General features: G+C 35.6%; 3 protein-coding genes across 3 annotated transcripts in view; all 3 read left to right on the top strand.

Moving 5' to 3' along the window:
• Positions 1–1614, top strand: part of mov10l1 (Mov10 like RNA helicase 1) — a 38767-nt gene extending 37153 nt beyond the window's left edge. The window contains exons 26-27 of the mRNA XM_079415695.1: positions 580–671; positions 768–1614. Of these exons, the coding sequence (XP_079271821.1) occupies positions 580–671; positions 768–789 (114 nt within the window). The 3' untranslated portion in view covers positions 790–1614. The remainder of the gene's footprint in view (positions 1–579; positions 672–767) is intronic.
• A 2682-nt stretch (positions 1615–4296) lies between these two features.
• LOC306868828 (ketosamine-3-kinase-like) lies at positions 4297–7187 on the top strand (the record flags this gene model as incomplete). The annotated part of the gene is made up of 6 exons (XM_079415214.1): positions 4297–4437; positions 5227–5378; positions 5480–5571; positions 5653–5735; positions 5817–5939; positions 6849–7187. The coding sequence occupies 6 exons, from the start codon at positions 4297–4299 to the stop codon at positions 7185–7187; spliced, it is 930 nt and encodes a 309-aa protein (XP_079271340.1).
• Positions 7188–13737: 6550 nt separating this feature from the next.
• Positions 13738–26531, top strand: part of tbcd (tubulin folding cofactor D) — a 51065-nt gene continuing 38271 nt past the window's right edge. Inside the window, exons 1-13 of the mRNA XM_079408663.1 lie at positions 13738–14225; positions 15129–15179; positions 15267–15364; positions 15474–15575; positions 19496–19642; positions 21383–21438; positions 24170–24302; positions 25261–25306; positions 25407–25539; positions 25644–25786; positions 25872–25932; positions 26076–26150; positions 26257–26351. Of these exons, the coding sequence (XP_079264789.1) occupies positions 14060–14225; positions 15129–15179; positions 15267–15364; positions 15474–15575; positions 19496–19642; positions 21383–21438; positions 24170–24302; positions 25261–25306; positions 25407–25539; positions 25644–25786; positions 25872–25932; positions 26076–26150; positions 26257–26351 (1306 nt within the window). The 5' untranslated portion in view covers positions 13738–14059. The remainder of the gene's footprint in view (positions 14226–15128; positions 15180–15266; positions 15365–15473; positions 15576–19495; positions 19643–21382; positions 21439–24169; positions 24303–25260; positions 25307–25406; positions 25540–25643; positions 25787–25871; positions 25933–26075; positions 26151–26256; positions 26352–26531) is intronic.

The raw sequence follows: 26531 nt of genomic DNA, 5'->3' as shown, positions 1-26531 counted from the left end.
TATTCATTTCTATTAATCAACTTGAATTAATGGAATGAACTGCCCAAATTACAAAAATCATTCCTTCCTGTTTCCATGTGACCCTGGACCACAAAACCAGTAATTAGGGTCAATTGTACATAATCTGATAGGACAATATTTGGCTGAGATGCTACTATTTGAAAACCTGGAATGTGAGGGTGCAAAAAAAATGTGAATATTGAGAAAATCACCTTTTAAAATTGTTCAAATGAATTCCTAAGCACTGCATATTACTAATCAAAAATGAAGTTTTGATATATTTACGGTAGGAAATGTACAGTTTGGAACATGATCTTTACATAATATCCTAATGATTTTTGGCATAAAAGAAAAATGGATAATTTTGACCCATACAATGTATTTTTGACTATTGCTACAAATATACCTGTGCTACTGATGACTGCTTTTGTGCTCCAGGGTCACACTTTACATTCCACAAAGTAACATATATAAATGCATAACATTAGAATAATAATAATTGTAAGGTGGTGATCAGCCCCTGACAGACTCTGAACTGTGTTTGATTGGAGTGTTTTCTGCATGTTTGTCTGGGGTCAGGACCCGTGTTTCAGCGCTCTGGTGCAGTACTCGTATGATAACAGAGCATTCCTGGGCTGTGATCCTCCGGGCAGTCTGCAGGCCTCGCGAAGGTTCGAGTCGGTTTCCTCACTTTCCTCAACTAGTTGTGTTTTTGTAGATCAGGAAAACATGGTTTCTTCACTTAATGCTGTTCTTGTTTTTCACAGGATTCTCTCTGAAGAAACTTAGAAATGTCTTCGATCAACACAGTGTTGCGATACTTATTTCATGATTGTTCTGTGTTAAATAAATAATAATTCTGTCACTAGCCACTTTTTTTGCTGCTTAGCATCTAAAGAGCTGGACACTGGATCTGCACAATCAGACCGACAGAAGTGTTTCTAGTTCCAGCACTTAAACTCTTGTGTTCCTTGAAATGTGTTACAGAAGATTAAAAACTAATTTCAGCAAGCATTCTCATTTTAAGTGTTCTTGCCACTAGATTTTATATCTTTTGATCTTAACATTATCATGACTCCAGATTATTTTATGTTGTCTGAAGTGACCAAAAACTCCACTTTAACATGACGGGCTGGTGGATGCATGTTAATGTAAAAAGTTGTAAAAATGTAAAGTTCAACATTTACTATTACATGATTAATATTAAACATGTAAGTTTATACTAGCTCAGGTCCATTCAACATTAACAATGAGTAGTTGTATTTTTTCTTTTCTTTTTTTCAAAAGCAAAGTGTTCAGTCAAAGAATAAACTTCAGTGATTAAAATCATGAATTACTTATTTCTACAGTGAAACACTCTTATAGATGACTGTATTTTGGCAAGTATTTCTTCAGTTTGATCATTTTCATGCTGTTCTGTCATTGTCTCGCATGCATTAAACCAGCATGGAAACTTGCTACAAATCTGATGCTTTTTCAAGGTTATTTTGATCTTTTCCAGGTGCCTAAAGCTATCTTTCAGAATCATTTGACTTTGAAAAATCAAACCGTTTTTAAGAGGTCTGATTTGATATGAAAGCAATCAATAAACAACATATTTATGTATTAACACCTATACTGCATTTATTCCAATGGATATGATTTTAGTGTAGATTTTTATTTCTCCCATTTATACTGTGCTTTTGACCATTTTAAATCTTCAGTTGAAATCAACATTGAAGGCCTGTGAAGGCACAAATAACCCAGTTTTGCTAATATATTCACGGCAGTGAACCGTTAGTTACGTGGTTGTTCAGTAAGGTTGTGTTTTCTGTGATTAAACCCAGTGATCAATGATTTTTTTTCTTGCCATTTTCAGTTCATGTTTTTGGCCCAGCTGATCAAAACTGTCAGATGAGCTGAAAAACTCAAGCGAATGAATACATATACAAATGTATTTCGCATACAGCCCTATAACCTACACTACATGAGTCACATTTATTCATGTAGCACTTTAGACAATACAGACTGCTTCAAATTAACCCACATGAATGAACAGTAAAGAAACGGCATCAGTGTTGCAAAATTCTTCAGTGAGGAAACGCAGACTCAAGAAAACCTTATATAGTGTCATTACCGAACTGAACTGTTTAACTCTATTCTGATTCAACAGCTACAGATGAACTAGTGTGAACGCCAGACGCAGAAGTCCTCTCATAGGTTGCACAAGAAAGTTTATTTTTATTGTGGATTCTAGTAACAGTAACTCAGTCTCTCGGTTCTCTATGCTTCACTTCTCAACAGCTATGAACTAAATTAACATATGGAGGAAAATACAATAATAATAATAATGCTTCACAAATGCCCTCTCACACAATGAATGTAATTACAATACAATTTACTCCATTGCTAATAGCACTGACTTGACCTTCAATTTCATTGAGCGAGTGAAATCTTCAGGTCGCGAGTGAAATTAAACAAACGCGCATGTCCTAAATGGTACTCAGGCTCCCTCTAGTGGTACACAGAGAAATCACTAAATTAAATATAAATTAATGTTAAAACACAATACATTTTAATTTAATCTTTGAGTAAACTGTTTTAAGTACAGTAGTCTTTTTAACTTTTGTACAACACATTTAATTTAATCAAAGTCTTTTATTTACCTGTATGTAAGTACTATGCAGCGTAAATTGTTCAAACTGTGTATTTACAGTGTGAAAGTGGCTGACAACAATAAATATTCTTATTAGGAATAAAACTGCCTCGTTTTTGAACTGTGCAGAGTTGTAGCTGAATAGTTATAGGCCTACTACGCTATACTGTATTTTAATGTTGGTCATTATGGTGGTACTTGGAGAGCCAAATATTTTCTGAGGTGCTACTTGGTATAAAAAGTTTCAGATACTAGAACGCTACATTATCAGCAACGAGGTGGTAAAATCACGGTTTTTGAAGTAATTAATTGTTTGTAGAGAGACGCGCAGACGTTGCACGCAAGGCCTTATGCACACATCTTACGGTCTTCTGTCATCTCTCTCTCGATCGATCAATAATTAATTTAAATAAATGCTGTAATTCATTCAAATAAACGTGATAAACAGCACTATTTCATCTGTGTCTGATTTGAAGCGGGCAGAATGCTAGAACGTGACATAACTGACGAAAGTAAATGTCATTTTTACCCATTCAGTCAAATATTGCGCTGCACAGAGCAATACTAGTTTTAACTTAGATAACTTGGCAAATGACCATAGAATAATCTTGCCATGCATAAAAGGGTGTTAAATACACGACGAGGAGGCAAAGAACCACCGGACGCGAATTGGAGCCATTGATTATCCCATACATAGGCCTATATTTAAAACTAAAAAGAAAACATTTCTTGTGTATATGTAAGATCGTGGGACGATTTAGGCCTACTTTTAAACTGTAACATATTTAGATATAGGAAATAAAATATTTGGTCATTTTTATATAGCACAAAATGTAAAATATTAAACCTTTTCAGAATGCATGAACGACTTTTGATATAATTCTACTTTTATCATTTATGCTTTAAAGTGTCATTAATGTAAAATACTAAATAAACTACTCTATTTAAAATTTGAATTTAAATTCCATTTTTAAATGTTACAAGAAATATTGCATTATTGATTTTCTCAGGAAAAAAGATGATCTGTACACAATAATGTAATTCTGACTGTTATCTAATGTGGATGTTGGTCAAATGATGAGGCAGAAATATGTTGTTAGTAACATTCTAGAAGAATTATATTGGCTGTCCACTGCTCCGGGTGTATGTTCACTAGTGTGTACACTTGGATGGGTTTAATGCAGAGCACAAATTATGAGTATGGGTCACCATACTTAGCCACACACCACTTCAAAATCAAATCAAATCAAAATCAATGTGGAAGATACACAGTTACAACTTCTGTGGGGCGTGAAGAAAAAGTAATGTAACTAGTAGTGTAACTAATTACTGTTGCCAGAAAGTAATAAGTAAAGTAGCAATATTACTTTTGAAAGGAGTAACTAGTAATGAGTAATATATTACATTATTTGAGTAACTAGCCCAACGCTGCCCATGACGAGCACGGAGATTTTTCATCACTCATCCAGCGCGAAAACACGGACTTTTATTTTATTTTGACACGTCGAGCAACAACACCTGTGTCGTTATACGAGTGCGTGTAATCATCAAGGGACTTTTACCAAAGTTGCTTTTACTCAGCACTTGTAAGTAGGGTGAGCAATATAAACCAGTCTTGCAGAAACGCATTGGTTTTATGTTGTACGAGCACGTGCAGTGAGATGGAGGCGCTGCTGAAGAGAGAGCTGGGCACTTCTCTTCTGAAGAGCACTGGTTATTCAGGAGCAGGATGCATCAGTGAAGGCCAGAGCTTTGACACTGACACTGGCAGAGTGTTCGTCAAGATCAACCACAAGAATGAGGTGAGCACACATACACTTGAACTCCACGCGTTGCTTTTGAGTTGCACACTTGCAGTGCTATTTGGAATAATAAGTCGGTATAGTAAGTATATAGAATATAGTCTATAATTTGTTATAGTAGGTATATAGCACATAGTTTATAATTTTGTATAGTAAGTATATAGTGTATATATATATATATATATATATATATATATATATATATATATATATATATATATATATATATTAGTATATAATTTGTTATAGTAGGTATATACCATATAGTATTGTTTTTTGAAAGAAGTCTCTTATGCTCACCAAGTCTGCATTTATTTGATCAAAAATACAGCAAAAACAGTAATATTGTGAAATATTGTTACTAAAAATAACTGTTTTCTATTTGAGTATTTAAAAATGTCGGTAATGGTAAATCAGGATTTTCAGCATCATTACTTCAGTCTTCAGTGTCACATGATCCTTCAGAAGTAATTCTAAGATTTACATTTAGTCATTTAGCGGACGCTTTTATCCAAAGCGTCTTACAAATGAAAATACAAATGATTTGTTGCTCAAACTTTTATTCACTCTACTTTTGTCATTTTTCTGTTGCACGTTATACAATGTCATTTTCTATATATTACTTGAAAGTACATGAATGATTTGTTGAGCATTATATTATATACTTGTACATGATTGCAATATACATTATCAGTTGATAATCAAAGTCTCAGTCTGTCATTCTGTAACTATTTGAAAGAATAAATCATTGACTTTTTTTTTCTAATCTCTCTCTCTCTCTCTCTGTAGGCTAGGAGGATGTTTGATGGAGAGATGGCGAGCGTGGAAGCGATCCTGTGTACAAACACAGTGAAAGTACCCAGGCCTGTGAAAGTCGTGGACCTTGAGAGAAGTGGAGCTCTTCTCATAATGGAACACGTGGATATAACGAGCTTAAATAAGTATGACTCAAAATCATGTGAACCCATCATAACAGGAGTGAGAATTTGGTCAATATTGCTTTAGCATGTGTTCATTTTTTGCACATTTAATGTTTATGTAGATACTCATCAAAACTGGGGGAACGACTAGCTGACCTACATCTTTACAACAAAAGACAGATAGAGAAACAAAACAAGGAACAGCAGACTGTCGGTAATGTTCTTTTATAGATATTGCATTGATGGGGACTTTTTGGTTACATTATTACTTATTAGAGTTTCTGTGTTTACAAAGGAAAAGAATCAGGAACATCTGAAGTTCAAATAACCAACAAGTTTGGGTTTCACGTGATTACCTGCTGTGGTTATATCCCTCAGGTCAGTGTCTGTTCATAAAAACAATTGGGGTGGTTCATATTTAAATGTACAAGAGGTTTTTATCTCTCCTGTGGTTTTCAGGTGAATGATTGGCAGGATGATTGGGTGTCCTTTTTCGCTCAGCAAAGACTGCAGCACCAGCTCAACTTGGTGGAACAGTCGTATGGAGACAGAGAGGCTAGGGAATTGTGGGCCAAACTCCAAGTAAACCAAACTGCTCAAATTTTTACTTCAGCATTATAACACTCAAATGCAAAAAGATACTGTCTCTAGTTTTCAGATGGAATAAACATGAGTAAAGCCATATGTTCTTTAAAACATTAATATACAGTAAAACAATTATATTAATGCTTTAAGGTAACATGAAATCTAAATATTGACTTTTTCAGTATACGTTCATGGTTTTATTTGGAATAATTTATTAGTGCAAGTTATTCCAAAAAAAATTGGCTTATGTGAAATGAAGTGGAAAAGTACACAAACATTATTTATCCATAATGTTTATCCAAAACTTGCTAAAAATATTCAGAAGAAAACTGAAAATCCACATTATCCATTGACAAGAACAAAAAAAAAAGAAAATGTATTATAAAACATTATTATTATTATTATTATTATTATTACTATTTATTTTTATTTATAACGCTATACTTGGTTCCTAAAACTTCAATCATTAGCTTGTCGTTCATTGAATAAATTTAAGGGACAGATCACACAGATATGAAAAGTCTGTTATCATTTACTCCCCCTCATGTCATTCCAAACTTCAATCACTGGCTTTCTTCTGTAGAAACATAAAAACATATTTTGAAGAATGTTGGTAACCAAACAGTTTCAATTCCCAATGACTTTGAGTGTATGGACTAAACTTTCAATGTAAATTCATTGGGAACAAATGGGAACTATTTTTTGCCAACATTGTTCAAAATATCTTCAATGTTTCACAGAAAAAAGAATTGCATACAGGTTTGGATCAACATCATGGTGAATAAATAATGACATAATTTTCATTTTTGAGTGAACTATCAATTTTATTTAATGACAAGCTAACTATGCAGTGTCTAAGCCCACATACAGTGCTGCATATGTATTTCAGACAATCTCTTTGTTTAGCTGAAGATCCCTCAGCTGTTTACAGACACAGAGGTGGTTCCAGCTCTGCTGCATGGAGATCTCTGGGGAGGAAATGTGGCTGAATGTTCTGACGGTCCCATCATCTTTGACCCAGCATCGTTTTATGGCCATTCAGAGTTCGAGCTGGCTATAGCTGGCATGTTTGGTGGTTTTGGGGGTTCCTTTTACAATGCTTACCATGAGAAGATCCCCAAGGCTGCTGGCTTTGCAAAGAGGCAACAACTATACCAGCTGTTCAATTATCTGAACCACTGGAATCATTTTGGTGGTGGCTACAGGGATTCTTCTCTACAGATCATGAAGGATCTAACAAAGTAGATGCACCCTGAATTAGTCAAATATCTCCTTCAAATCGTCATTAATGAAGGTGGAAGTTAATCTAATTAAGTCACACACTTTTTTGCATGACCAAGTGAACTTAATCCAGCTTTATCAATATAATCGAAATGCACTGACAAGGTGAAAATCTTCAAGTAATTTACACAGATTAAAAATGTCTTATATATTATATATATTTTAAAGGATAAATCTGTGAATTTATGCTTCCAAACAATGGCCAAACGAACAGTTGGTTAAAACAAATCATTCCCTTTTTGTGAATTGTGCTTTAACTTTATTACATATGCTCTTGAAGAGATTTACAAGACTTGATTTAAAATGTGTACACTAAGTAGCATCATATGATACGTTGTATTTCATACAGTATTACTAATTATTATTAATGGACTATTGATTTGGAACATCTTATTAAAAGAGATACTGAGCTTTGTAGTACTGTAAACTTTCAGCTGGCAGATACATAAAGGATGTTTGAACATTGAAATAAAACTTTAAAAGAACTTTGTGTTAGTGTGTTATTGATTTTATTTAGTGGTTAATGCTCATTACCTCCATTACCAGTCACTAAGCCAGATACTAAGTTTTGGTTTTGAAAATGTATGTGTGTGTATACAGTTGGGCAAAAAAGTATTTAGTCAGCCACAAATTGTGCAAGTTCTCCCACTTAAAAAGATGAGAGAGGCCTGTAATTTTCATCATAGGTACACTTCAACTATGAGAGACAGAATGGGGGGAAAGAATCCAGGAAATCACATTGTAGGATTTTTAATGATTGGTAAATTCCTCGGTAAAATAAGTATTTGGTCACCTACAAACAAGCAAGATTTCTGGCTCTCACAGACCTGTAACTTCTTTAAGAGGCTCCTCTGTCCTCCGCTCGTTACCTGTATTAATGGCACCCGTTTGAACTCGTTATCAGTATAAAAGACACCTGTCCACAACCTCAAACAGTCACACTCCAAACTCCACTGTGGCCAAGACCAAAGAGCTGTCGAAGGACACCAGAAACAAAATTGTAGACCTGCACCAGGCTGGGAAGACTGAATCTGCAATAGGCAAGCAGCTTGGTGTGAAGAAATCAACTGTGGGAGCAATTATTAGAAAATGGAAGACATACAAGACCACTGATAATCTCCCTCGATCTGGGGCTCCACACAAGATCTCACCCCGTGGGGTCAAAATGAATACAAGAACGGTGAGCAAAAATCCCAGAACCACACGGGGGGACCTAGTGAATGACCTGCAGAGAGCTGGGACCAAAGTAACACAGGCTATCATCAGTAACACACTACGCCGCCAGGGACTCAAATCCTGCAGTGCCAGACGTGTCCCCCTGCTTAAGCCAGTACATGTCCGGGCCCGTCTGAAGTTTGCTAGAGAGCATTTGGATGATCCAGAAGAGGATTGGGAGAATGTCATATGGTCAGATGAAACCAAAACAGAACTTTTTGGTAAAAACTCAACTCGTCGTGTTTGGAGGAGAAAGAGTTGCATCCAAAGAACACCATATGAAGCATGGGGGTGGAAACATCATGCTTTGGGGCTGTTTTTCTGCAGAGGGACCAGGACGACTGATCCGTGTAAAGGAAAGAATGAATGGAGCCATGTATCGTGAGATTTTGAGTGAAAACCTCCTTCCATCAGCAAGGGCATTGAAGATGAACCGTGGCTGGGTCTTTCAGCATGACAATGATCCCAAACACCGCCCGGGCAACGAAGGAGTGGCTTCGTAAGAAGCATTTCAAGGTCCTGGAGTGACCTAGCCAGTCTCCAGATCTCAACCCCATAGAAAATCTTTGGAGGGAGTTGAAAGTCCGTGTTGCCCAGCGACAGCCCCAAAACATCACTGCTCTAGAGGAGATCTGCATGGAGGAATGGGCCAAAATATCAGCAACGGTGTGTGAAGACTTACAGAAAACGTTTGACCTCTGTCATTGCCAACTAAGGGTATATTACAAAGTATTGAGATGAACTTTTGCCATTGACCAAATACTTAACTTTCCACCATAATTTGCAAATAAATTCTTTAAAAATCAGACATTTCCTGGATTCTTTCCCCCCATTCTGTCTCTCATAGTTGAAGTGTACCTATGATGAAAATTACCGGCCTCTCTCATCTTTTTAAGTGGGAGAACTTGCACAATTGGTGGCTGACTAAATACTTTTTTGCCCAACTGTGTATATATATATATATATATACACTAGTCAACATTTGAAGTGGATCACAACCTTTCAACAAAGTTGTTCTAAAACCTAAAACCAAAATGTGTTCTTGTCAGGACAGCTCTAATTAACTTGATAGATAGATCTTTGTCATTGAGTGTATTGGGGTCAATATATAATTGTGGGAGATTTTGAGTTTGAATAATTCTGGGAAAAAATATATTTATTTACAAAATATTATCTTCCCTGATAAATCATCCCTGAAATATTTTGTTTTTAGTCATTGCCAAGCTCAGGCATAATTGATTTCAGATATTTAGTTTTAAAAACAAGAAGTTTACTCATTATTTGGTCAACTATGTTACGGACAAAACCTATAAGTTTTAACTTTAAGTAAATGTCAGACATTTAAAAAAATCATTACTCTTGGAAGAATATGTGTCTATTTACCTACCTTTTCAATTAAAATGCCCAATTAATTAAGAAAATACACATTTTGTTCAATTGAAACCCCAAATTTCAAATACTGAAGTAACCTGTATATTTTGTTTCCAAACTGCTTGATTCATGATAATTTTCTTGATGAAATTATGCTGAGGTATATATTTGACAGCTACTCAGTTTCTAAATATTTACTTGGAGATTAGGGAACCATTGAAATGCATATATTTTTTAAAAAACATAATGGTAACTTAATTGACAGCCCAGTATCATAGTTGACAAAAGTAACATAGTTGACTGGACATGACAAAGTAGGATGATGTATTTAACAAAAACAATCCTAAACTATATCAATTATTATATGTTAGCTAATCTTTTATTGCATTTAATGAAGACCTGTTGAATATTTCATGACATAAAGGAGAAATACAGACACACATCAGTTTACAAGGATCAATCACAACTTTATTAACAAGCACATATATCATAAGCAAGAGATCCTAACAGAAAACAACAACAACAAAAGTATCAAAAACAGTACTTTCACAAAAATTCCACCATGTAAACATTTTGAAAATCTTGTTTGTGGAATGAAATACAGTAGTGCATTGTATTGAACAAAAAATTATAGTGCACTGCAATAAGTAACAATAACCAAATAGTGTTTTATTCTGTTGGTTAACAGAATAAGTGTGCTGCATTGGATCAAAATTTTAATAGTGCAAACAGTTGTATCTCAAAAACATTCATATGTCAGAACTCAAGTAAAACATTGGCATACCCGCCAACTTCCAGGCACCCATGAAACCGGCGGAGACAGAACAACCTCCCCATTTTCTAACCCAAGAACATGGCCAATTATGGTTTGTTTTTCAATGACTTTGTCAAGCTCAATCAAGTAATCTTTGAGTGTGCATGTGTGTGTGTGTGTGTGTGTCTTTATCTGTGCGTGTGTGTATATCAGAGGTGTATAGACCAGGGGGCTGTTCCATAAAAGACGCTAAGAAAAGCGGGGATTAAAGTCCAAAACCTGACTTGAAATAACCTAACAAATCAATCGGGACTAAAGCGGTTCCATAAACGACAATTCAAGTTCACGCAATCTGACTAATGCTATCCAGGTTCAGTGAGTCAGGATAATGTGACGTACACGCTTATTCTGAAGCAGCCCTTAATGTCGATCATGGATCAAATCGATCCACCATAGCAAACAGCGAATATTTGTGCTGTTTAACGCATTTGAAACATTGTGTTTTCCTCAGTGCATAACTGATACGTCACAGGTATATTTTTTACATCTGTAAATGTCAGAAAGTCATGCAAATATATCCATTTAGCTGTCAGGAGTGGGCGAGGCTTATGCGAGGCATGCGCGCTACACAGACGGAGCAGGATAGAATAATAGTGTAGAATTCTGAATAAAATATACATTCTGCTAAAATATTTGTTGTTGGACATTAAATGTGACACATAGAATTTTAATTTCCTACATATAAGTGTATTTTTATGATAGCAGCAACTGTTAATCACTAGCTCAAATGAGTTAAATGTGTGTTCCTCTTATCAGTTAAAATGTACTCTGATTTCTATTATAAATTTACATTTTTAATTCAGTGATTTTAACTTTTGATTGTATTTTTATACTTTAATGCTTTAAAGAGACATTTTAGATTGTAATGTTTTAATGTTCTAATAACCATAAAAGGTACAGCTGTCATAAATTCAGAGAGAAAGGCTGCATGGCTAGAAACTTCTGATCAACTGCATGCACAAGTAGCCACAATGTTAAAATGTCATTCGCCTACATTTTGGGCACAATACATTAAATACAGTTGGTTGTAGCCTATTTTTTATTTATTTGATTATTTAAGGTGTATTTTCTGTATACTTTTATTTTTGAAATTAAACTGACTGTATGTGAGAGAGTCAGTGGTAATATGGATGCGTTCCTATTGGTCAGAGTTAGAGGAGCTCAGCTTAGCCTGACAGTTAGCCTGCTCCGGACCAGGTTAGTTTGCCAGCATAAGTTGCCACAGTGACTGAGCTTGAGCTATGGTAATTTTGCTTTCAGAAACCAAATCAAGTGAAAATAAGTCAGAATTACTGAAATAAGCCTGGGTTATTTGGTAAACTTGTTTTATGGAACAGGCCCCAGGTGCCAGAAAGTAGAAATCCTGTCCAGCAGCTGTTCCAACCTCTACCAGGTAGATGAGCTCGTTAGTGAAAACACCTGTTCTAGATGTAGAGGCAGATCCAAAAACATGGCAGGATTTTTACTTTCTGGCACCTGGACTATACACGTCTGGTGTCTATATGTGTGTGTGCTTGACCGTGTGCTTGTGCCACGTGTTTGTTAGCGTGTGTGTGTGTGTGTGCGCATGTCCTTAGCCATGAAGATATGATTTGGCAATATCTTCCCACACATCTCTTTTTATTTCAACATGACGTGCTGTCACGTGCTGTGGGGCAGGAATCAACCTGTTCTGTTCTGTTTGAGGTTCTTTCTACATAACCTTCTAACCTTCCTGGTTTTGGAACTGGTTGTTCCTCGCTGTCAGGACTCAGTGGTGGGGTAACAATAGCAGAATTCTGTTTCTTTCTGCGTCTGCTCTGTTCCTGGGCTCTTCTCCAGGCCTTTCTCTTTGCACGTTTTTCCCTCTCACTCTGTTCAGATATGGGCTTATAGTATGCACCTTGCTCCCTCTTTTCTCTCCATTTCTGCCGGCCTTTTGCCAAGTATGCCTCCCTTTTTGCAGGATCAGCATCTTGCCGTGCACGGTAACGGCACTGCTTTTCTGCAGCAGATAATCGTGGCATTTGCCTGAAAACAAGTTTAATTTTATAATATTTATTGCAAAGTATTTTATAGTTACTGTACAATTAGAATATTAAATGAACTCCTGAAAACTATAAGAACATGTCATGAATGTCAACTATGTTACTCTTGGTCAACTAAGTTACCTTTGCAGAGTAACATAGGTGACTGGTAACCTAGTTGACATTTTTGCTGTTTTTAGGGATAAAATCAAAATGGTTGCCTAGCACCAGTACCACATGGCATTTTACGGAGAGGTTCTTCTAAATATTATATGTACAACTGAGTAAAATTGAAATTCAAAGTTATTTATGAATTCATTGTAGTAACATTGTTGACATATGATAAGTACACATTTGCCCCAAGCACTACTTTAGGTGAAATAGCTGAAAATGTGGAGGGAGAACATACCTTGGAGTCTTGCTAGTTTTCTCTTCAGGAGGAAATGACATCATGTGGAGCAGGTCATGTGATTTGGAAAACACACTCTTCCTTGAGGGGTGTATTTGCTATGGGTAACTTAGATGACAGCGACTTCTCGGACACATATTCAATTTGTCAATTTCTATTGAAAATGTGACATATTGCCCAAAAGACACATTGTTCACAATTACCTCAACTTAATGTAAATAATATAATTAAAACTGTTTTTGAATAAGTTTTTAAAATGTTTTTTTTAGGTAATGAGATTGTGGTTGTAATTAATTTCGGACGGTTATTTAGTTGACATTTTAGGGATATCTAGTAAATTTTTATAAATAAATAATTATTTCCATAATAACTAACTATGGAATTTGTAAAGACAAGATCATGAAGAACACTGAAGACTTTTAACATTTTATTTTAATAAGCATGTTTGCGAGATAAATCTCATGGACATGAAAACTCCCTCAATTATATATTGACCCATTGATGACTTTTTAATATTGGTAGGCTCTTATAGTTATTGTTCTTTATATATTAACTACGATATTGTGGTAAAAAAAAATTGTATGAAAGGGAATATAAGCTTTAAAACATTTACGAGATCCGCAACATTTCTTTCAAGTTGTAAAGACTCTTAACTTGAAGTGGAAACGCGTGTTTGATTTGTTTTGATCCTCTCGACTTGCCGTTACCGCGCGTGACAGGAGCGGCGTGATCATCATAATACGGGGGATGCATTATACTTCTATCACTACGGTGTTTTCAGATTACGTCATATGTAAAACGGCTTGTCAATCTCTTGAAGAAGACAGCGAGTTGCTTTTAATGTATGTTTTCCAGTGTGCTGCAAAGAGTAGAGTGACTGGAGCTGGAGTTTGAAGAGAAACGAGTGCGTCATTGTGAGCGGTAGCGGCATCAGTGTCAGATCTTCTCCAAACAAACAAACACGTTTAGCGCACTTTTCATCTGATCAGCCAGAGACATCGCTAACAGTCGGGTGGAGGTGATGGAGGGTGTGTGCAACGTTAATGGAGAGGAGGCAGAGCTGGTGGCTCAGGCGTGTGTGTTGTCCGGGTTCAGTGAGAGAGACGAGACTCGAGCTCTCATCAGCAGTCTGCCGGACATTCATCAAGACACGGCCAGCAGAGAGACCACCATCGAGAAGTTTCTGGGTAAGACCGTCTCTCATGTCTATGATTCTGTCTGTCTGTTTATATATATCTATATGTCTGTCTGTCTGTTTATTTATCTGTCTATATGTCTGTCTCTCTCTCTCTGTCTATCTGTTTATATATCTATATGTCTGTCTATCTATCTTTCTATCTATATGTCTGTCTCTCTCTATCTGTCTGTCTATCTGTTTATATATCTATATGTCTGTCTATCTATCTTTCTATCTATATGTCTGTCTCTCTCTATCTGTCTGTCTATCTGTTTATATATCTATATGTCTGTCTATCTATCTTTCTATCTATATGTCTGTCTCTATCTATCTGTCTATCTGTTTATATATCTATATGTCTGTCTGTCTGTCTGTCTGTCTGTCTGTCTGTCTGTCTGTCTGTCTATCTATCTGTTTATATATCTATATGTCTGTCTGTCTGTTTGTTTATTTATGTCTATATGTCTCTCTCTCTCTCTCTCTCTCTCTCTCTCTCTCTCTCTCTCTCTCTCTATCTGTCTGTTTATATATCTATATGTCTGTCTGTTTATTTTTCTATCTATATGTCTCTCTCTCTCTCTATCTATCTGTCTATCTGTTTATATATCTATATGTCTGTCTGTCTGTTTGTTTATTTATTTATGTCTATATGTCTCTCTCTCTCTCTCTCTCTCTCTCTCTATCTGTCTATCTGTTTATATATCTATATGCCTGTCTGTCTATCTATCTATCTTTCTATCTATATGTCTGTCTCTCTCTCTGTCTGTCTGTCTGTCTAATTGGCTGTTGTTTATTGTAATGCAGAACAGTATGTTGTTGTGTGTTTGTATGCGTTTTATTTTATTTATTTTTTTTGTGCTATATATAAGATGACGTAAAAAATGTCAAGCTGTGCTTTGGGTAACTTTTGCAGTTATCATGGATCGCTACCAGGAACAGCCACATCTTCTGGATCCTCACTTAGGTAAACTGAAGTCATGAATTTGATGGACATAATGAATGTGCTCTGTGATTGAACACTGTCAGTAATGCTGTATTTGTTTTTGTGCAGAGTGGATGCTGAACATGCTCTTGGAGATGATCCGCAATGAGAAGTCTCCACCTCTTCTGGTCCATCTCTGTTTCAAATTCCTCTACATCATCTCAAAGGCAAGATGGTGCACGGCTCTTTAAGTTTGACTGATAATCTCTATTTGAAGTCACGATAGAGTGATTTGTGTGTTTCTGTCTGATTTTGTGATTCCTGGTGCTTCCACAGGTCAGAGGCTACAAGATCTTTATGCAGCTGTTCCCCCACGAGGTGTCAGATGTTCAACCGGTTCTGGACCTTTTATGCAGACAGGACCCAAAAGACACTGAGGTGAGTTAGTCCCTCAGTTTCTAGGGCTGGTCCGAATACCATTTTTTGAGCTTCGAAACTTCGGTAGTAATCAACACCGAATATTCGAAGCTTTGGAGGGAGGGGGCTGAACATATTCTTCTCTCTAATAAAGGCAGGAATCTCTGTGTGTCTGTTTGCATTTTTATTATGTTGAGAACCGTTCATCCAATCGACTTCACGCGTGGCGGGTGTGTTGTTGCGAACCCAAGGGAGTGCAGTGTCGGATTTTGGTGCAATATGGACACGTGACACGTTCAGAATTAATACACTTTTAATAAACTACAGAACAGCGCAAGCCGGAAGCGGCGCGCCTCACGCGGGCAGGGCTTATATGCTCCAAGAACTGACACTGCACTAGAGGTACAAAACACACAGGTCTGTTAAGACTAAGATCAATACTTTTAGTAAAGTACCCTAACATTTTTCTAACAAACAAATCACTCCCAAGTCAGAAATTAGCAGCACAGTACTGACACCGTAAAGGGTAGGCTATTTAAATAAAAGAAGAACAAAAAATAAATGAACGAAGTTCAACGAACTATAATAAATAAAGAACACGGTAGCATACTTTTGAATAACAGCATCATACATTTGAATTAACAAACAGTTTAAATAAAATTAAATGAATTCCCTTATATAGAATAAAACAAACTGTAATAGGCTAAACAGAACAACGTAACGCTAGGCTGGCTAGACAGCTCATATTTCTAAATCAATGGGTCTCATATCCATAGCGGTGAACTCCACTATGGCATCTGTTATCTCTCGCTTTCTTTTCTCATTTATCCGCAAGTATTTTCCAAGAAAATTAAGTGCAAGCTTTTATCATGTGCAAAATTACTGATTAGCATGGCGGATAAAAGCAGCTAGTTTTTTTTACACCAACAATATAGGCTACTATAGGCGACGTACTACTTACAGTACTCAGATGATTTTTCAAACTTGATGTGCTGTTGTGTAACTTAGGCCAGTTTCAAATCGCATATTTGGCACACTGCCTTTGTCTTGTCCTCACTCAATTTAAAGAGCTCCCACACAGCTGAGGTCTTCGGCATTTTTTGTCTTCTCTTCCAGACAAACTGAATCATGATGTTCATGACGTTCACTCATGGGTGATTCATATTCAAGCGCGAATGAGAACCTTTTCGCGGGGGATGCCAGGTGTTCAACAAAAAAAAGAATATTCGAATCTCAAATTTGAAAATCGAATGCCAACCCACCGAACGAATATTCGAATAATCAAATATTCTGGTCCAGCCCTATCAGTTTCATTACTTATTATAGGCTCTGTAATGAGCGGAACACATAATCATGCAAGCTAAATTAATTAATGTGTAGTGTTCATACTGAAATCAGATTTTCTTTAGGAAAATCTTTTTTTTCTTTTTATGAATTTCTCCATAAATTTCACTTCAAATGTTAGTTAAAGACCCCCTATGGTGGCCATTTAATAATAACCATATGCACATTCATCAGTCAACACCACTGCTGAATATTTCTTTTTAAAACTGCAGTGTATCAAACACAGAAAAAATCTCAAAAATACAGTTTCCTACAGTCACAAACATGTAACCATTCCCTGCAGGTGGGGCTTTCATCCACTGGTCAAAGGTTTCTGTATATAATGTGTTTTTGCAGCATTGAGCAACGTCACAGACATTTGTTGCAGGGCTCGACAGTGCGAGCATTTCACTCGCATTTGCGACTAAAAATAGATGTGTGCGAACTGGAAAATGTATTTAGGAGCACAAGTGCGAATACAAAACAAAATACAAAACAGCCTAACTTATACAGTATTAATTTATTCTGTTTATTTATGGAAAAAATTGGGATGCAGCCTCATATGATTACTTTAGAACTTTAAAAAGGCAACGGTTTGATTTAAATGAGCACAGATGAGAAGAAAAGCCGAGCGCGTTAAAGTGAAGACGCGCTGAATGACGCACATTCGCCACTAGAGGGCGCTGCCGCTGCCGTTACCCCGGTAACCCAGTAAACAAATCAGCTGCCCTATTTTCCTAAAACTGTGTAAATAATGTTTCACACTCACAGTCATTTAGATATTTATATTCGCTTTAGTCTTCACAATAGCATCAAATAATTCTTACTTAAAGACTTAATGAGCTATTTATTTTCAAACATTTTTTCTAAGCTAAAACATGGTCCATCCACTGATCTATAATAGAGAACAGTGGGCCTATCTATATATCAACGACTGATTCGTTATTATTGTTCAGTAACACAAGTTCCATTAGTTAACATGAAAAAAACAATGACTGCATTTATTAATAATGCTATCTTAATTTCAACTTTTAATAATACATTATAAAATCAAAAGTTGTCTTAAAATTCAATGGAGCTAACATTAACTAACATAGTTGTATTTTTTATTAATCAACATTAACAAAGAATATTAACTACTGCAACAATTAGCTATTGCACATTTTTAGTTAATGTTAACCTGCTTTAACTAATGTTAATAAATGGGACCTTACTTACCTATTGTTCTTTCGTTCATTTGAACAATCTTTTGCACTCTAATCTTGAAACACTTGTTTACTTTATATTTGTATGTATTTTTTATAAAAGTCTTTTAGTACATTATCTTTAATAAAGTTATTTAACCTGTTAGGAGGACAACACTTTTTTTCACTTAGAAATTATATATTGTGATTTAAAAACAAAAACACATACCGTGACAAAAGCTTCAATGATTAATGTGAAAAATGTATACCGACACAGTTTAATAGGATTATAACTAATTACATAATTAGCCTATTAAATAGTGTCTGAAGTAAAATTATTTAAAAACCTTGTGTACTTTCTTTATTCTGATAAATTAAATAATTGTGCTTGTAAATGTCTCTTTGTATCGCCTAATTAAGCTAAAACACCTCATTTGAAAAATTGGCATTGCGCCCCTAAATTTTTTTAATGCGCTCCTAAATTTTTTGACTTAGGAGCACATGTGCTCCTTGGGGAAAAGGTAAGCGTCAAGCCCTGTGTTGATTGCTTGAACACCGTTTTTAATTTAACCAGAATCTGTCTTCATTCAAAATGCTGGAGTTTTGTTCAATGCTGACTTATACAAGCTCCCAAATCCTCATAATATAACAAAGTGTAGATGTGATGTAAATAAAAGGTTTATTGTTCAGTGTTCAGCTTCTTAGTGATCATAAGGGGAGTGATTTTTGTGCACTTTCTAATCTATTCGAAATTTGAATAAATTCACTCACGGATTCAATTTTGCCATTTGCCATTGTGTAGCAGTTACTCAGTTAACTGATTGGAAGTGGAGCAGGAGCTGGTGTGATTGAGTAGTTAGCATATTCATCATGGATTCATATATGCTAAACGAGGTTGGACTGTAGAGTTACATTCAAGCCATAAATAAATTATTTTCATGGGAAACTTTTGATGATCAAAGATGAGTTTTAAAGGATAACATTATTGACTGCAGGGGGACTTTTACATTTTTTTGTTCCAAAAAATCATAATTTAGTTTTTATGTCCAGTTTGCTGTGAAACAATGTAAAGACTATATATACAAATGTATTCATTGAGCTAATGTGAGAAAGTTCAGATCAGAAACGGGCTGTTTATACAATGCTTAGTTTCACTAAATGCTCTTTTTGGACTGGGGAGGAAAGTTTTTTTTTTTTTAAGAATCAATTACAATAATGTGCTTTAATTGCACATAAAGGCCTTAATTCTAACTAAAAAAGGGCACAAACTCAGAAGTCCTTCCAAACAAATGATCAGTGAATAGCTTCAGGTAGAACTAGTTGCAGCAGGACACCATATGTCATGTGTGGAAGAATATCATCCTTGTGTTATTTGTAATTTACCCTTCCCAAGAGCACAAAATCATCTATAGTGACTGTATGTTTCTGTATTAGACCTGGGAAACACGTTACATACTCCTCCTCTGGCTCTCCATGACATGTCTCATTCCCTTTGACTTGTCCCGTCTGGACGGCCACCTGTCCACTGACCCCGGGCTGAACAGAGAGTCCATCATGGATCGTATTCTGGCTGTGGCCAAGGTAACACCCACAAACACATAACGCTCTTAGACTTCAACATCTGTATTGTATGTCAATGAGTAAAATTAGTCTTATCATAATGTTTTATTAATAATTTGTCAATTTTGCGAATCATATACAGTGCCCTCCAAAAGTATTGGAACAGTAAGGCCAATTCCTTTATTTTTTGCTATAGACTGTAAACATTTGGGTTTGACATCAAAAGATGAATATGAGATGAGAGATTAACATTTCAGCTTTTATTTACAGGTATATTCATCTGGATCTGATACACAACTTAGAAGATAGCACCTTTTGTTTGAACCCATCCATTTTTCATGTTACCAAAAGTATTGGAACAGATAGAATTAACAGATTAAAGTGAAAAAGACTTCATATTTAGTTGCGAATCCTTTGCTTTCAATAACTGCATCAAGCCTGTGACCCATTGACATCACCAAACGTTTGCATACTTCTTTTGTGATGCTTTTCCAGGCATCACCGCAGCCTCTTTCAGTTTTGGGGGTTACTCCCTTCAGTCTCTTCTTTAGCAGGTAAAATGCATACTCTACAGGGTTTAAGTGTGGAGATGGACTTGGCCAGTCTAAAACCTTCCACTTCTTGCCCCTGATGAACTCCTTTCTTGTTTTGGCACTATGTTTTGGGTCATTATCTTGCTGCATGATGAAGGATCTCCCAATCAGTTTGGTTGCATCTTTCTGTAAATTGTCAGACAAAATATTTCTGTAGGCTTCTGTAGAGTTAATTTTGCTGCTGCCATCATGTTACATCATTAATGAAGATTAATGAGCCTGTCCCAGAAGACGCGATGAAAGCCCAAGCCATTACATTACTTGTGTAATGTGTACTATAATGATCCTTTCTTTCTCCAAACTTTAGCCTTTCCATCACTTTGGTCCATAAAACCTTGTCCCAGAATTTTTTAGGCTCGTCTCCTATTCTTCTTGCTAATGAGTGGTTTGCATCTTCTGGTGTAGCCTCTGTACTTTTGTTCATGAAGTCTTCTGCGAACAGTAGATTGTGATATTCACTCCTGCCCTCTGGAGGTTGTTGCTGATGTCACTAACAGTTGTTTTAGGGTCTTTCTTTACAGCTGTCACAATGTTTCTGTCATCAACTGCAGATGTTTTCCTTGATCTGCCCGTTTGAGGTGTGTTACTTAGTACACCAGTGGTTTCTTTCTTCCTCAGGAGATTCCAAATGGTTGTACTTGCTATTGCCAGTGTTTGAGCAATGGTTTGATTGATTTTTCATCTTCTCTCAGCTTCACAATTGCTTGTTTTCACCCATAGACACCTCTCTGGTTTTCATGTTGGTTACACGTCTAACGTCTAACTATAAATGCAGTTTGCACGGATCTGAAACTGAGCACAGACATTCAGTGCTATTTATTGTTTGAATAATCAATTAATAGGACACACCAGGGCAACAAAACACACCTGTCAGTCACATGTTCCAATACTTTTGGTAACATGAGCAATGGATGGGTTCAAACAAAAGGTGCTATCTTCTAAGTTGTGTATCAGATCCAGATGATAATACCTGTAAATAAAAGCTGAAATGTTAATCTCTCATCTCATATTCATCTTTTGATGTCAAACCCAAATGTTTACAGTCTACAGCAAAAATAAAGGAATTGGCCTTACTGTTCCAATACTTTTGGAGGGCACTGTATATATACATATACATAAATTTGACTTGTAATTACCTATGTGCCATTATGCCTTATTTTTGCTGCAGTCCTTTCTTAGAGTGAGTGACAAATCTCGAGATGCTGCATCAGTGCTGGTATCTAAGTAAGTTATTTCCCCATATGTGTGTTTATTATCAGGGTAGCATTGGTCTGTATCTCAAAAAATTAAATGTTTTGGCTGGAAATGTAAAATTAAGCAGCAGCGTAAACATTGCATTGTTTTTATTATTTCCTTTCATTTTCTTCGAGTGTCTCATTAGACAGGATTCATCATGCTTCTGTGTTTTACCAGTATGAGAGGGTTAAGACTGAAAGGGTTTAAAAATGTCTCTTATTAAACTTCAGTAGACAATTCACTTTTAGGAATCATCGAACACTGATTTGCGAGTCATAAGTCTTCATGTATTATTTATTATTATTATTTATTTAGTAATTTAGCAAACGCTTTTATCCAAAGCGACTTATAAATGAGGACAACAGAAGCAATCAATTGTAGTATTAAAACAACTAAAAACAGATCCAAAACTAAAAGCTAAAACTTTATAAATACTACCTATACACATTTTAAAAATAAAGAAATGAAATAAAAATGACAAATGCATACAACAAAATTTCAAAAACTTAATAGTTAAATTAAAAACAAAAAATAAAGCTAAAAACAATTCAAAATATTAAAGAACAAAAGCTGAGTATAATAATGATTCTAACATAACATATATATATGTATATATATATATATATATATATATATGTGTGTGTGTGCATGTACAACCACACACGTGTATATATATATATATATATATATATATAAAAAATAAACATTTATAAATTCAATATATATATATATTATTTCATTTTCATTTAGTTTGTTGAAGTATTAAAATAAATGAAATTAAATAAAACTAAAACTTAATAAAAGACCTATACAGACATAATAAATTCAGACATTATTTAACTAAAAATAAAATAAATAACAAATACAAATCAAACGACAGTAGTTTATCTGTAATCCTAAGAAATAACACTGCCAAACACACATGCTAAAAACAACAATTTACACACAGTAAGAAATGGTTATAAAAACTGAAACCAAAGTGAAACAAGTAGTAGAAAAGAGGAGAAATAAAAAGCGATACTTATATGCTTTGCCGGTGTCCCTGCCCGGCGGAGTCTCTCGGTAGAGTCCATGGTCTTTTACACTCATCACACGAGGAGGACTTCACGTGATGGCTGCCGCGGTAAACGAAGCTTTTTTTATACCTGTCTAAAGCCCAATTTATACATTCATGTAATAAAATGTTTTAGTAAAATGTATAAACAGATACATTTTGCTGTTTAGTACTTTAATCTACCAATGTACAGTATATTGGTGCATATAAATGAAAATGATTATTATGAAAATGAAATATTGTTCTTCCTTGAATTCATTTGGCGAATGCCATTTTATTATTTCAATTTTACACTTAAATGTTGAATCCACTTATCTAAATGGCTGTTTGGTTAAAATTCTGATATAAAAAGAAAAAAAAATACATTTAAATTTTGTCCAGTATTATTTCCAATTAATGTCACTCTTATAAAATCCAAAAATTAACTCCCTGACCGGTAGATGGCACTGTTTAAACACTAATAGATTATCTCTTTGCTTGAAGGATTTGTATTACCGTATTGACCCGAATATAAGACGACCCTGATTATAAAACAAACCCCCCTTTTTCCAGATGTACCTTTTGGAAAAAGGCTTTTTGAAAACCAAATCATGTTTTTTTTTCTCTCTCTGTAAAACACATTTTCATTATTTTCATATTGAATATTTTTCCTATTTTAATTTTTGTTTTGAAAGTATGGTAAATTCTGGTAAAATTTACCAACAATGACATTTAAAAATATACACTTTTTGATATACCATACAATGAACAGGTTGCGCATCTGAATTATATAACATTTAGTCCATCCATCTCATAGTAGCCTACCAAAATTGTATTAACAGTGGAAGTGAAATCTTATTGTAGTCTTCAAATCTGGGTACTGTCTTATGTTTTAAAATCACTTACAGAGGAAGTTTGTTCCCATCAGGCTAACATGACAGTCACGACTCATGCCACTGTAGTGGTGCGTTCAAGTCATGTCGGATACATCATATTTACGAGTTGAACGCACATGAACGCCACTTCTTTAAGCCCCGAGTTGGGGGCGTGTCAGTGAAAAAAACGTGTCGGATGCAATGGACACAGCTAAAGACTAAAGATATGCAGCGTCTGTAAAGTTTTTGAAATGAATTAAAATTATTATAATTTTTTGTAATGTGCAATAAAACTCTATAAGTTACATATACAAAATATTATATTATTGTATAATTATAATATTATAATTATTCAGTTTACATCACCTTCATAAATGAAATAAAAACAGAAAAAATAAAAAACACAATGATGCACATTCTTCATTCATCATTTTGTAGATGTAGAGTTTAAAAAAATTGTTGAATTGTATGTAGAAAAGTAAAATCTTGTTCCGACCAAAGTGACTTGAATGCACCCGACGTTGTAATAAAGACTTGTCAACTCGTAAGTACGAACATCCCAGGAGGATTTGAACGCAGCATAAGCTTTTCTTTTTCTTTTGTTTTCACGTGTGATCTTTTCTACACACATTACATTACATATTTCATAGCACACTCGTTTTACGCGTATTTGGTGCCACCTATTGTTGTGGGTGTATTATTGACACGTTAAAGTCTAGACCCTGAATATAAGACGACCGCGTTTTTTTCAGATGTATTTCCAAGAAAAAAAACTTTGTCTTATATTCGGGTCAATACGGTATCTGCACAGGTTTGTGACCCGTCCAGATGTGAAGCAGAAGTGTTTGGGTGATTTTCTGGACTGGTGTCTGACCACCATCTCTCAGACCAGTGAGTTGACCATGGAGGGAACTGTGACCCTTGATGGAGCTTTGCAATCCCTGGTGAGCCTCCAATCACATGCTGGACTGTTCATGTTCTCCACTTCCTCCTTTTTTTTTTCAGGAGAATTAAAATATTGAACATTCAAATACTTTACATAACAATCTACAAGTCCACACCACAATTTTAACAATAATGACACATGGGAACAGTAGTCTTGGAATCACTTTCCAGGTGGTGAATTATAAAAACATTGACAGCTAATGAGAATCCATGCGACTCGAGCATTTGAAGAGGCAGATGACAAAACTGCAGCACATGCTTATAATAAACAGAATATTATCATCAAGTTGATGGCCGCTTAAATGCTGGTAGTTATATTTATAGTTTTCGTTCTAGGTGTAAATGGGCCTTTAAGGCCTGTAATTCCTGTGTTTGTTTAGTAGCTACACATATTTGCAGGCGATACCCACCAAAGCCTAGAGAGGCAGCGGTTACATGCCCTCCTACCTGTATTTTTCACTGCTTTGTTAAAACGCTGATAATCGCTTATTTTAGTGACTGATCTTTATCAGAATTATATTCATTGCAGTGAAACATCCTGCATGGTTTGAAGTCCAGAGAGCTGTGAAAACGATCCTAGTGTTGCTACTCTTTTGTGAAGCGCGTCTCTATCACCCGAGGCGCTCAAAACTGGCTCTGTGTGTTGAAAATGCCAGCGGTGGTAAAACTGCCATCGGTGTTTTGCATATATGCTTTAAATGCCACAAGGCAGCAAGCAGGAACATGTGCCGGTGAACTTTTAAGCTTGATATTTACATGAGACTGCTGCTGGACATGGACTGCTGCTTCACATGTTGAAAATGGGTTCGATAAATTTGACTTAACATCATCTTGAAATAGGGTAGTACCGTATTTCCAAGCCAGGAGTGAGTGTTAAAATTTTTTTAAATAATTGAAATTAATCTCATAGATGTTTTGATTTTAAAAACACTGCATGTCAAAATTATTTCTCACTAGGCCCAGCTCTTCAAGCATGGGAAACGTGATGATTTCCTGCAATATGGTGTGTATATATATATATATATATATATATATCCTTTAGGTCTTTCTTTGGTCTAAGATTGTAGATAAATGCTTACTAATCTTTACCTGACTGTTCAAAGCCCCAACAGTGCTTCAGTGCCTGAATCAGAAGAGAATAGCTGAGAGTAACCAGGCCACATTGCGTAAACTGGGAGTAAAAGTTGTCCAGAGACTTGGCTTGACGTCTCTAAAACCACGTTTGGCCAAATGGAGGTACTTGAGGAGCGACTTTTTGACACAAAAATATGATGAAATGAAACAAAAGTATGCTTAAAAGTATTAGCTAGTTTGTAAGCATTTTGTATGACTGTATCCAGATACCAGAGAGGAAGTCGGTCTCTTGCAGTGAACCTGGCCCAGTCTTCTGTCACTGAAAGTGTAGAGGCTACAAAACCTGATCTAGAGTCTGTCAGTCAGGAGGAAGACTATGACATACCTCAGGATGTAGAGAATGTAATTGGTAAGTATTCATGCACATGTTTGTTTCATTTGTTAAATTGCTAATTGCGCTCATGTACTGCTAATTTGCTTATTCATTGTTGCAGAACAACTGTTGGTGGGTCTGAAAGACAAAGAGACAATAGTGAGATGGTCTTCTGCCAAGGGGTGAGAACAGTTAACTGGTCTAAGTGTGATAGTGCTATATTTTAATGCCATATTTCTCTGTAATAATGCCTAGAGTTCTAAAACTTTTCAACCAAATAAAATGATTATTTTTTAATTCATCTTTCTCTTTTAACCACCTACAGGATTGGAAGGGTAACTGGTAGACTACCTAAAGAGCTAGCAGATGATGTGGTTGAGTCTGTTTTAGAGTGTTTCAGGTGCGGTGTGCTATAACAGCTGGCTGAGATGTTATGATGTGGCTCAAGTATTTTCAAACACTTAGTGAGGCATTTTCAATGACATTTCTGTCTTCATATATTACAGTTTCCAGGAAACAGATAATGCCTGGCATGGGGGCTGCCTGGCTCTTGCAGAGCTTGGCCGAAGAGGACTGCTGCTTCCTTCCCGTCTCTCAGATGGTTGGCTTGCATTTTTTTAACTATTGTATTCAATTTGAAAGCTGTTGGATTTAAGTTTTACTTTTCCACTGACAAATTGTAATATCATAGCTATAATCATTGTACATCCCCTACACCATACTCGGTTTCAAAAACATTCATAAGCAAACATAATCCACTTTATGCAAACACTTAATTCAA

This window comes from Barbus barbus (genome assembly GCF_936440315.1).
Source record: "Barbus barbus genome assembly, chromosome: 4".
NCBI classification, from domain to species: Eukaryota; Metazoa; Chordata; class Actinopteri; order Cypriniformes; family Cyprinidae; genus Barbus; species Barbus barbus.
This window is presented reverse-complemented; position numbering and strand designations above follow the sequence as displayed.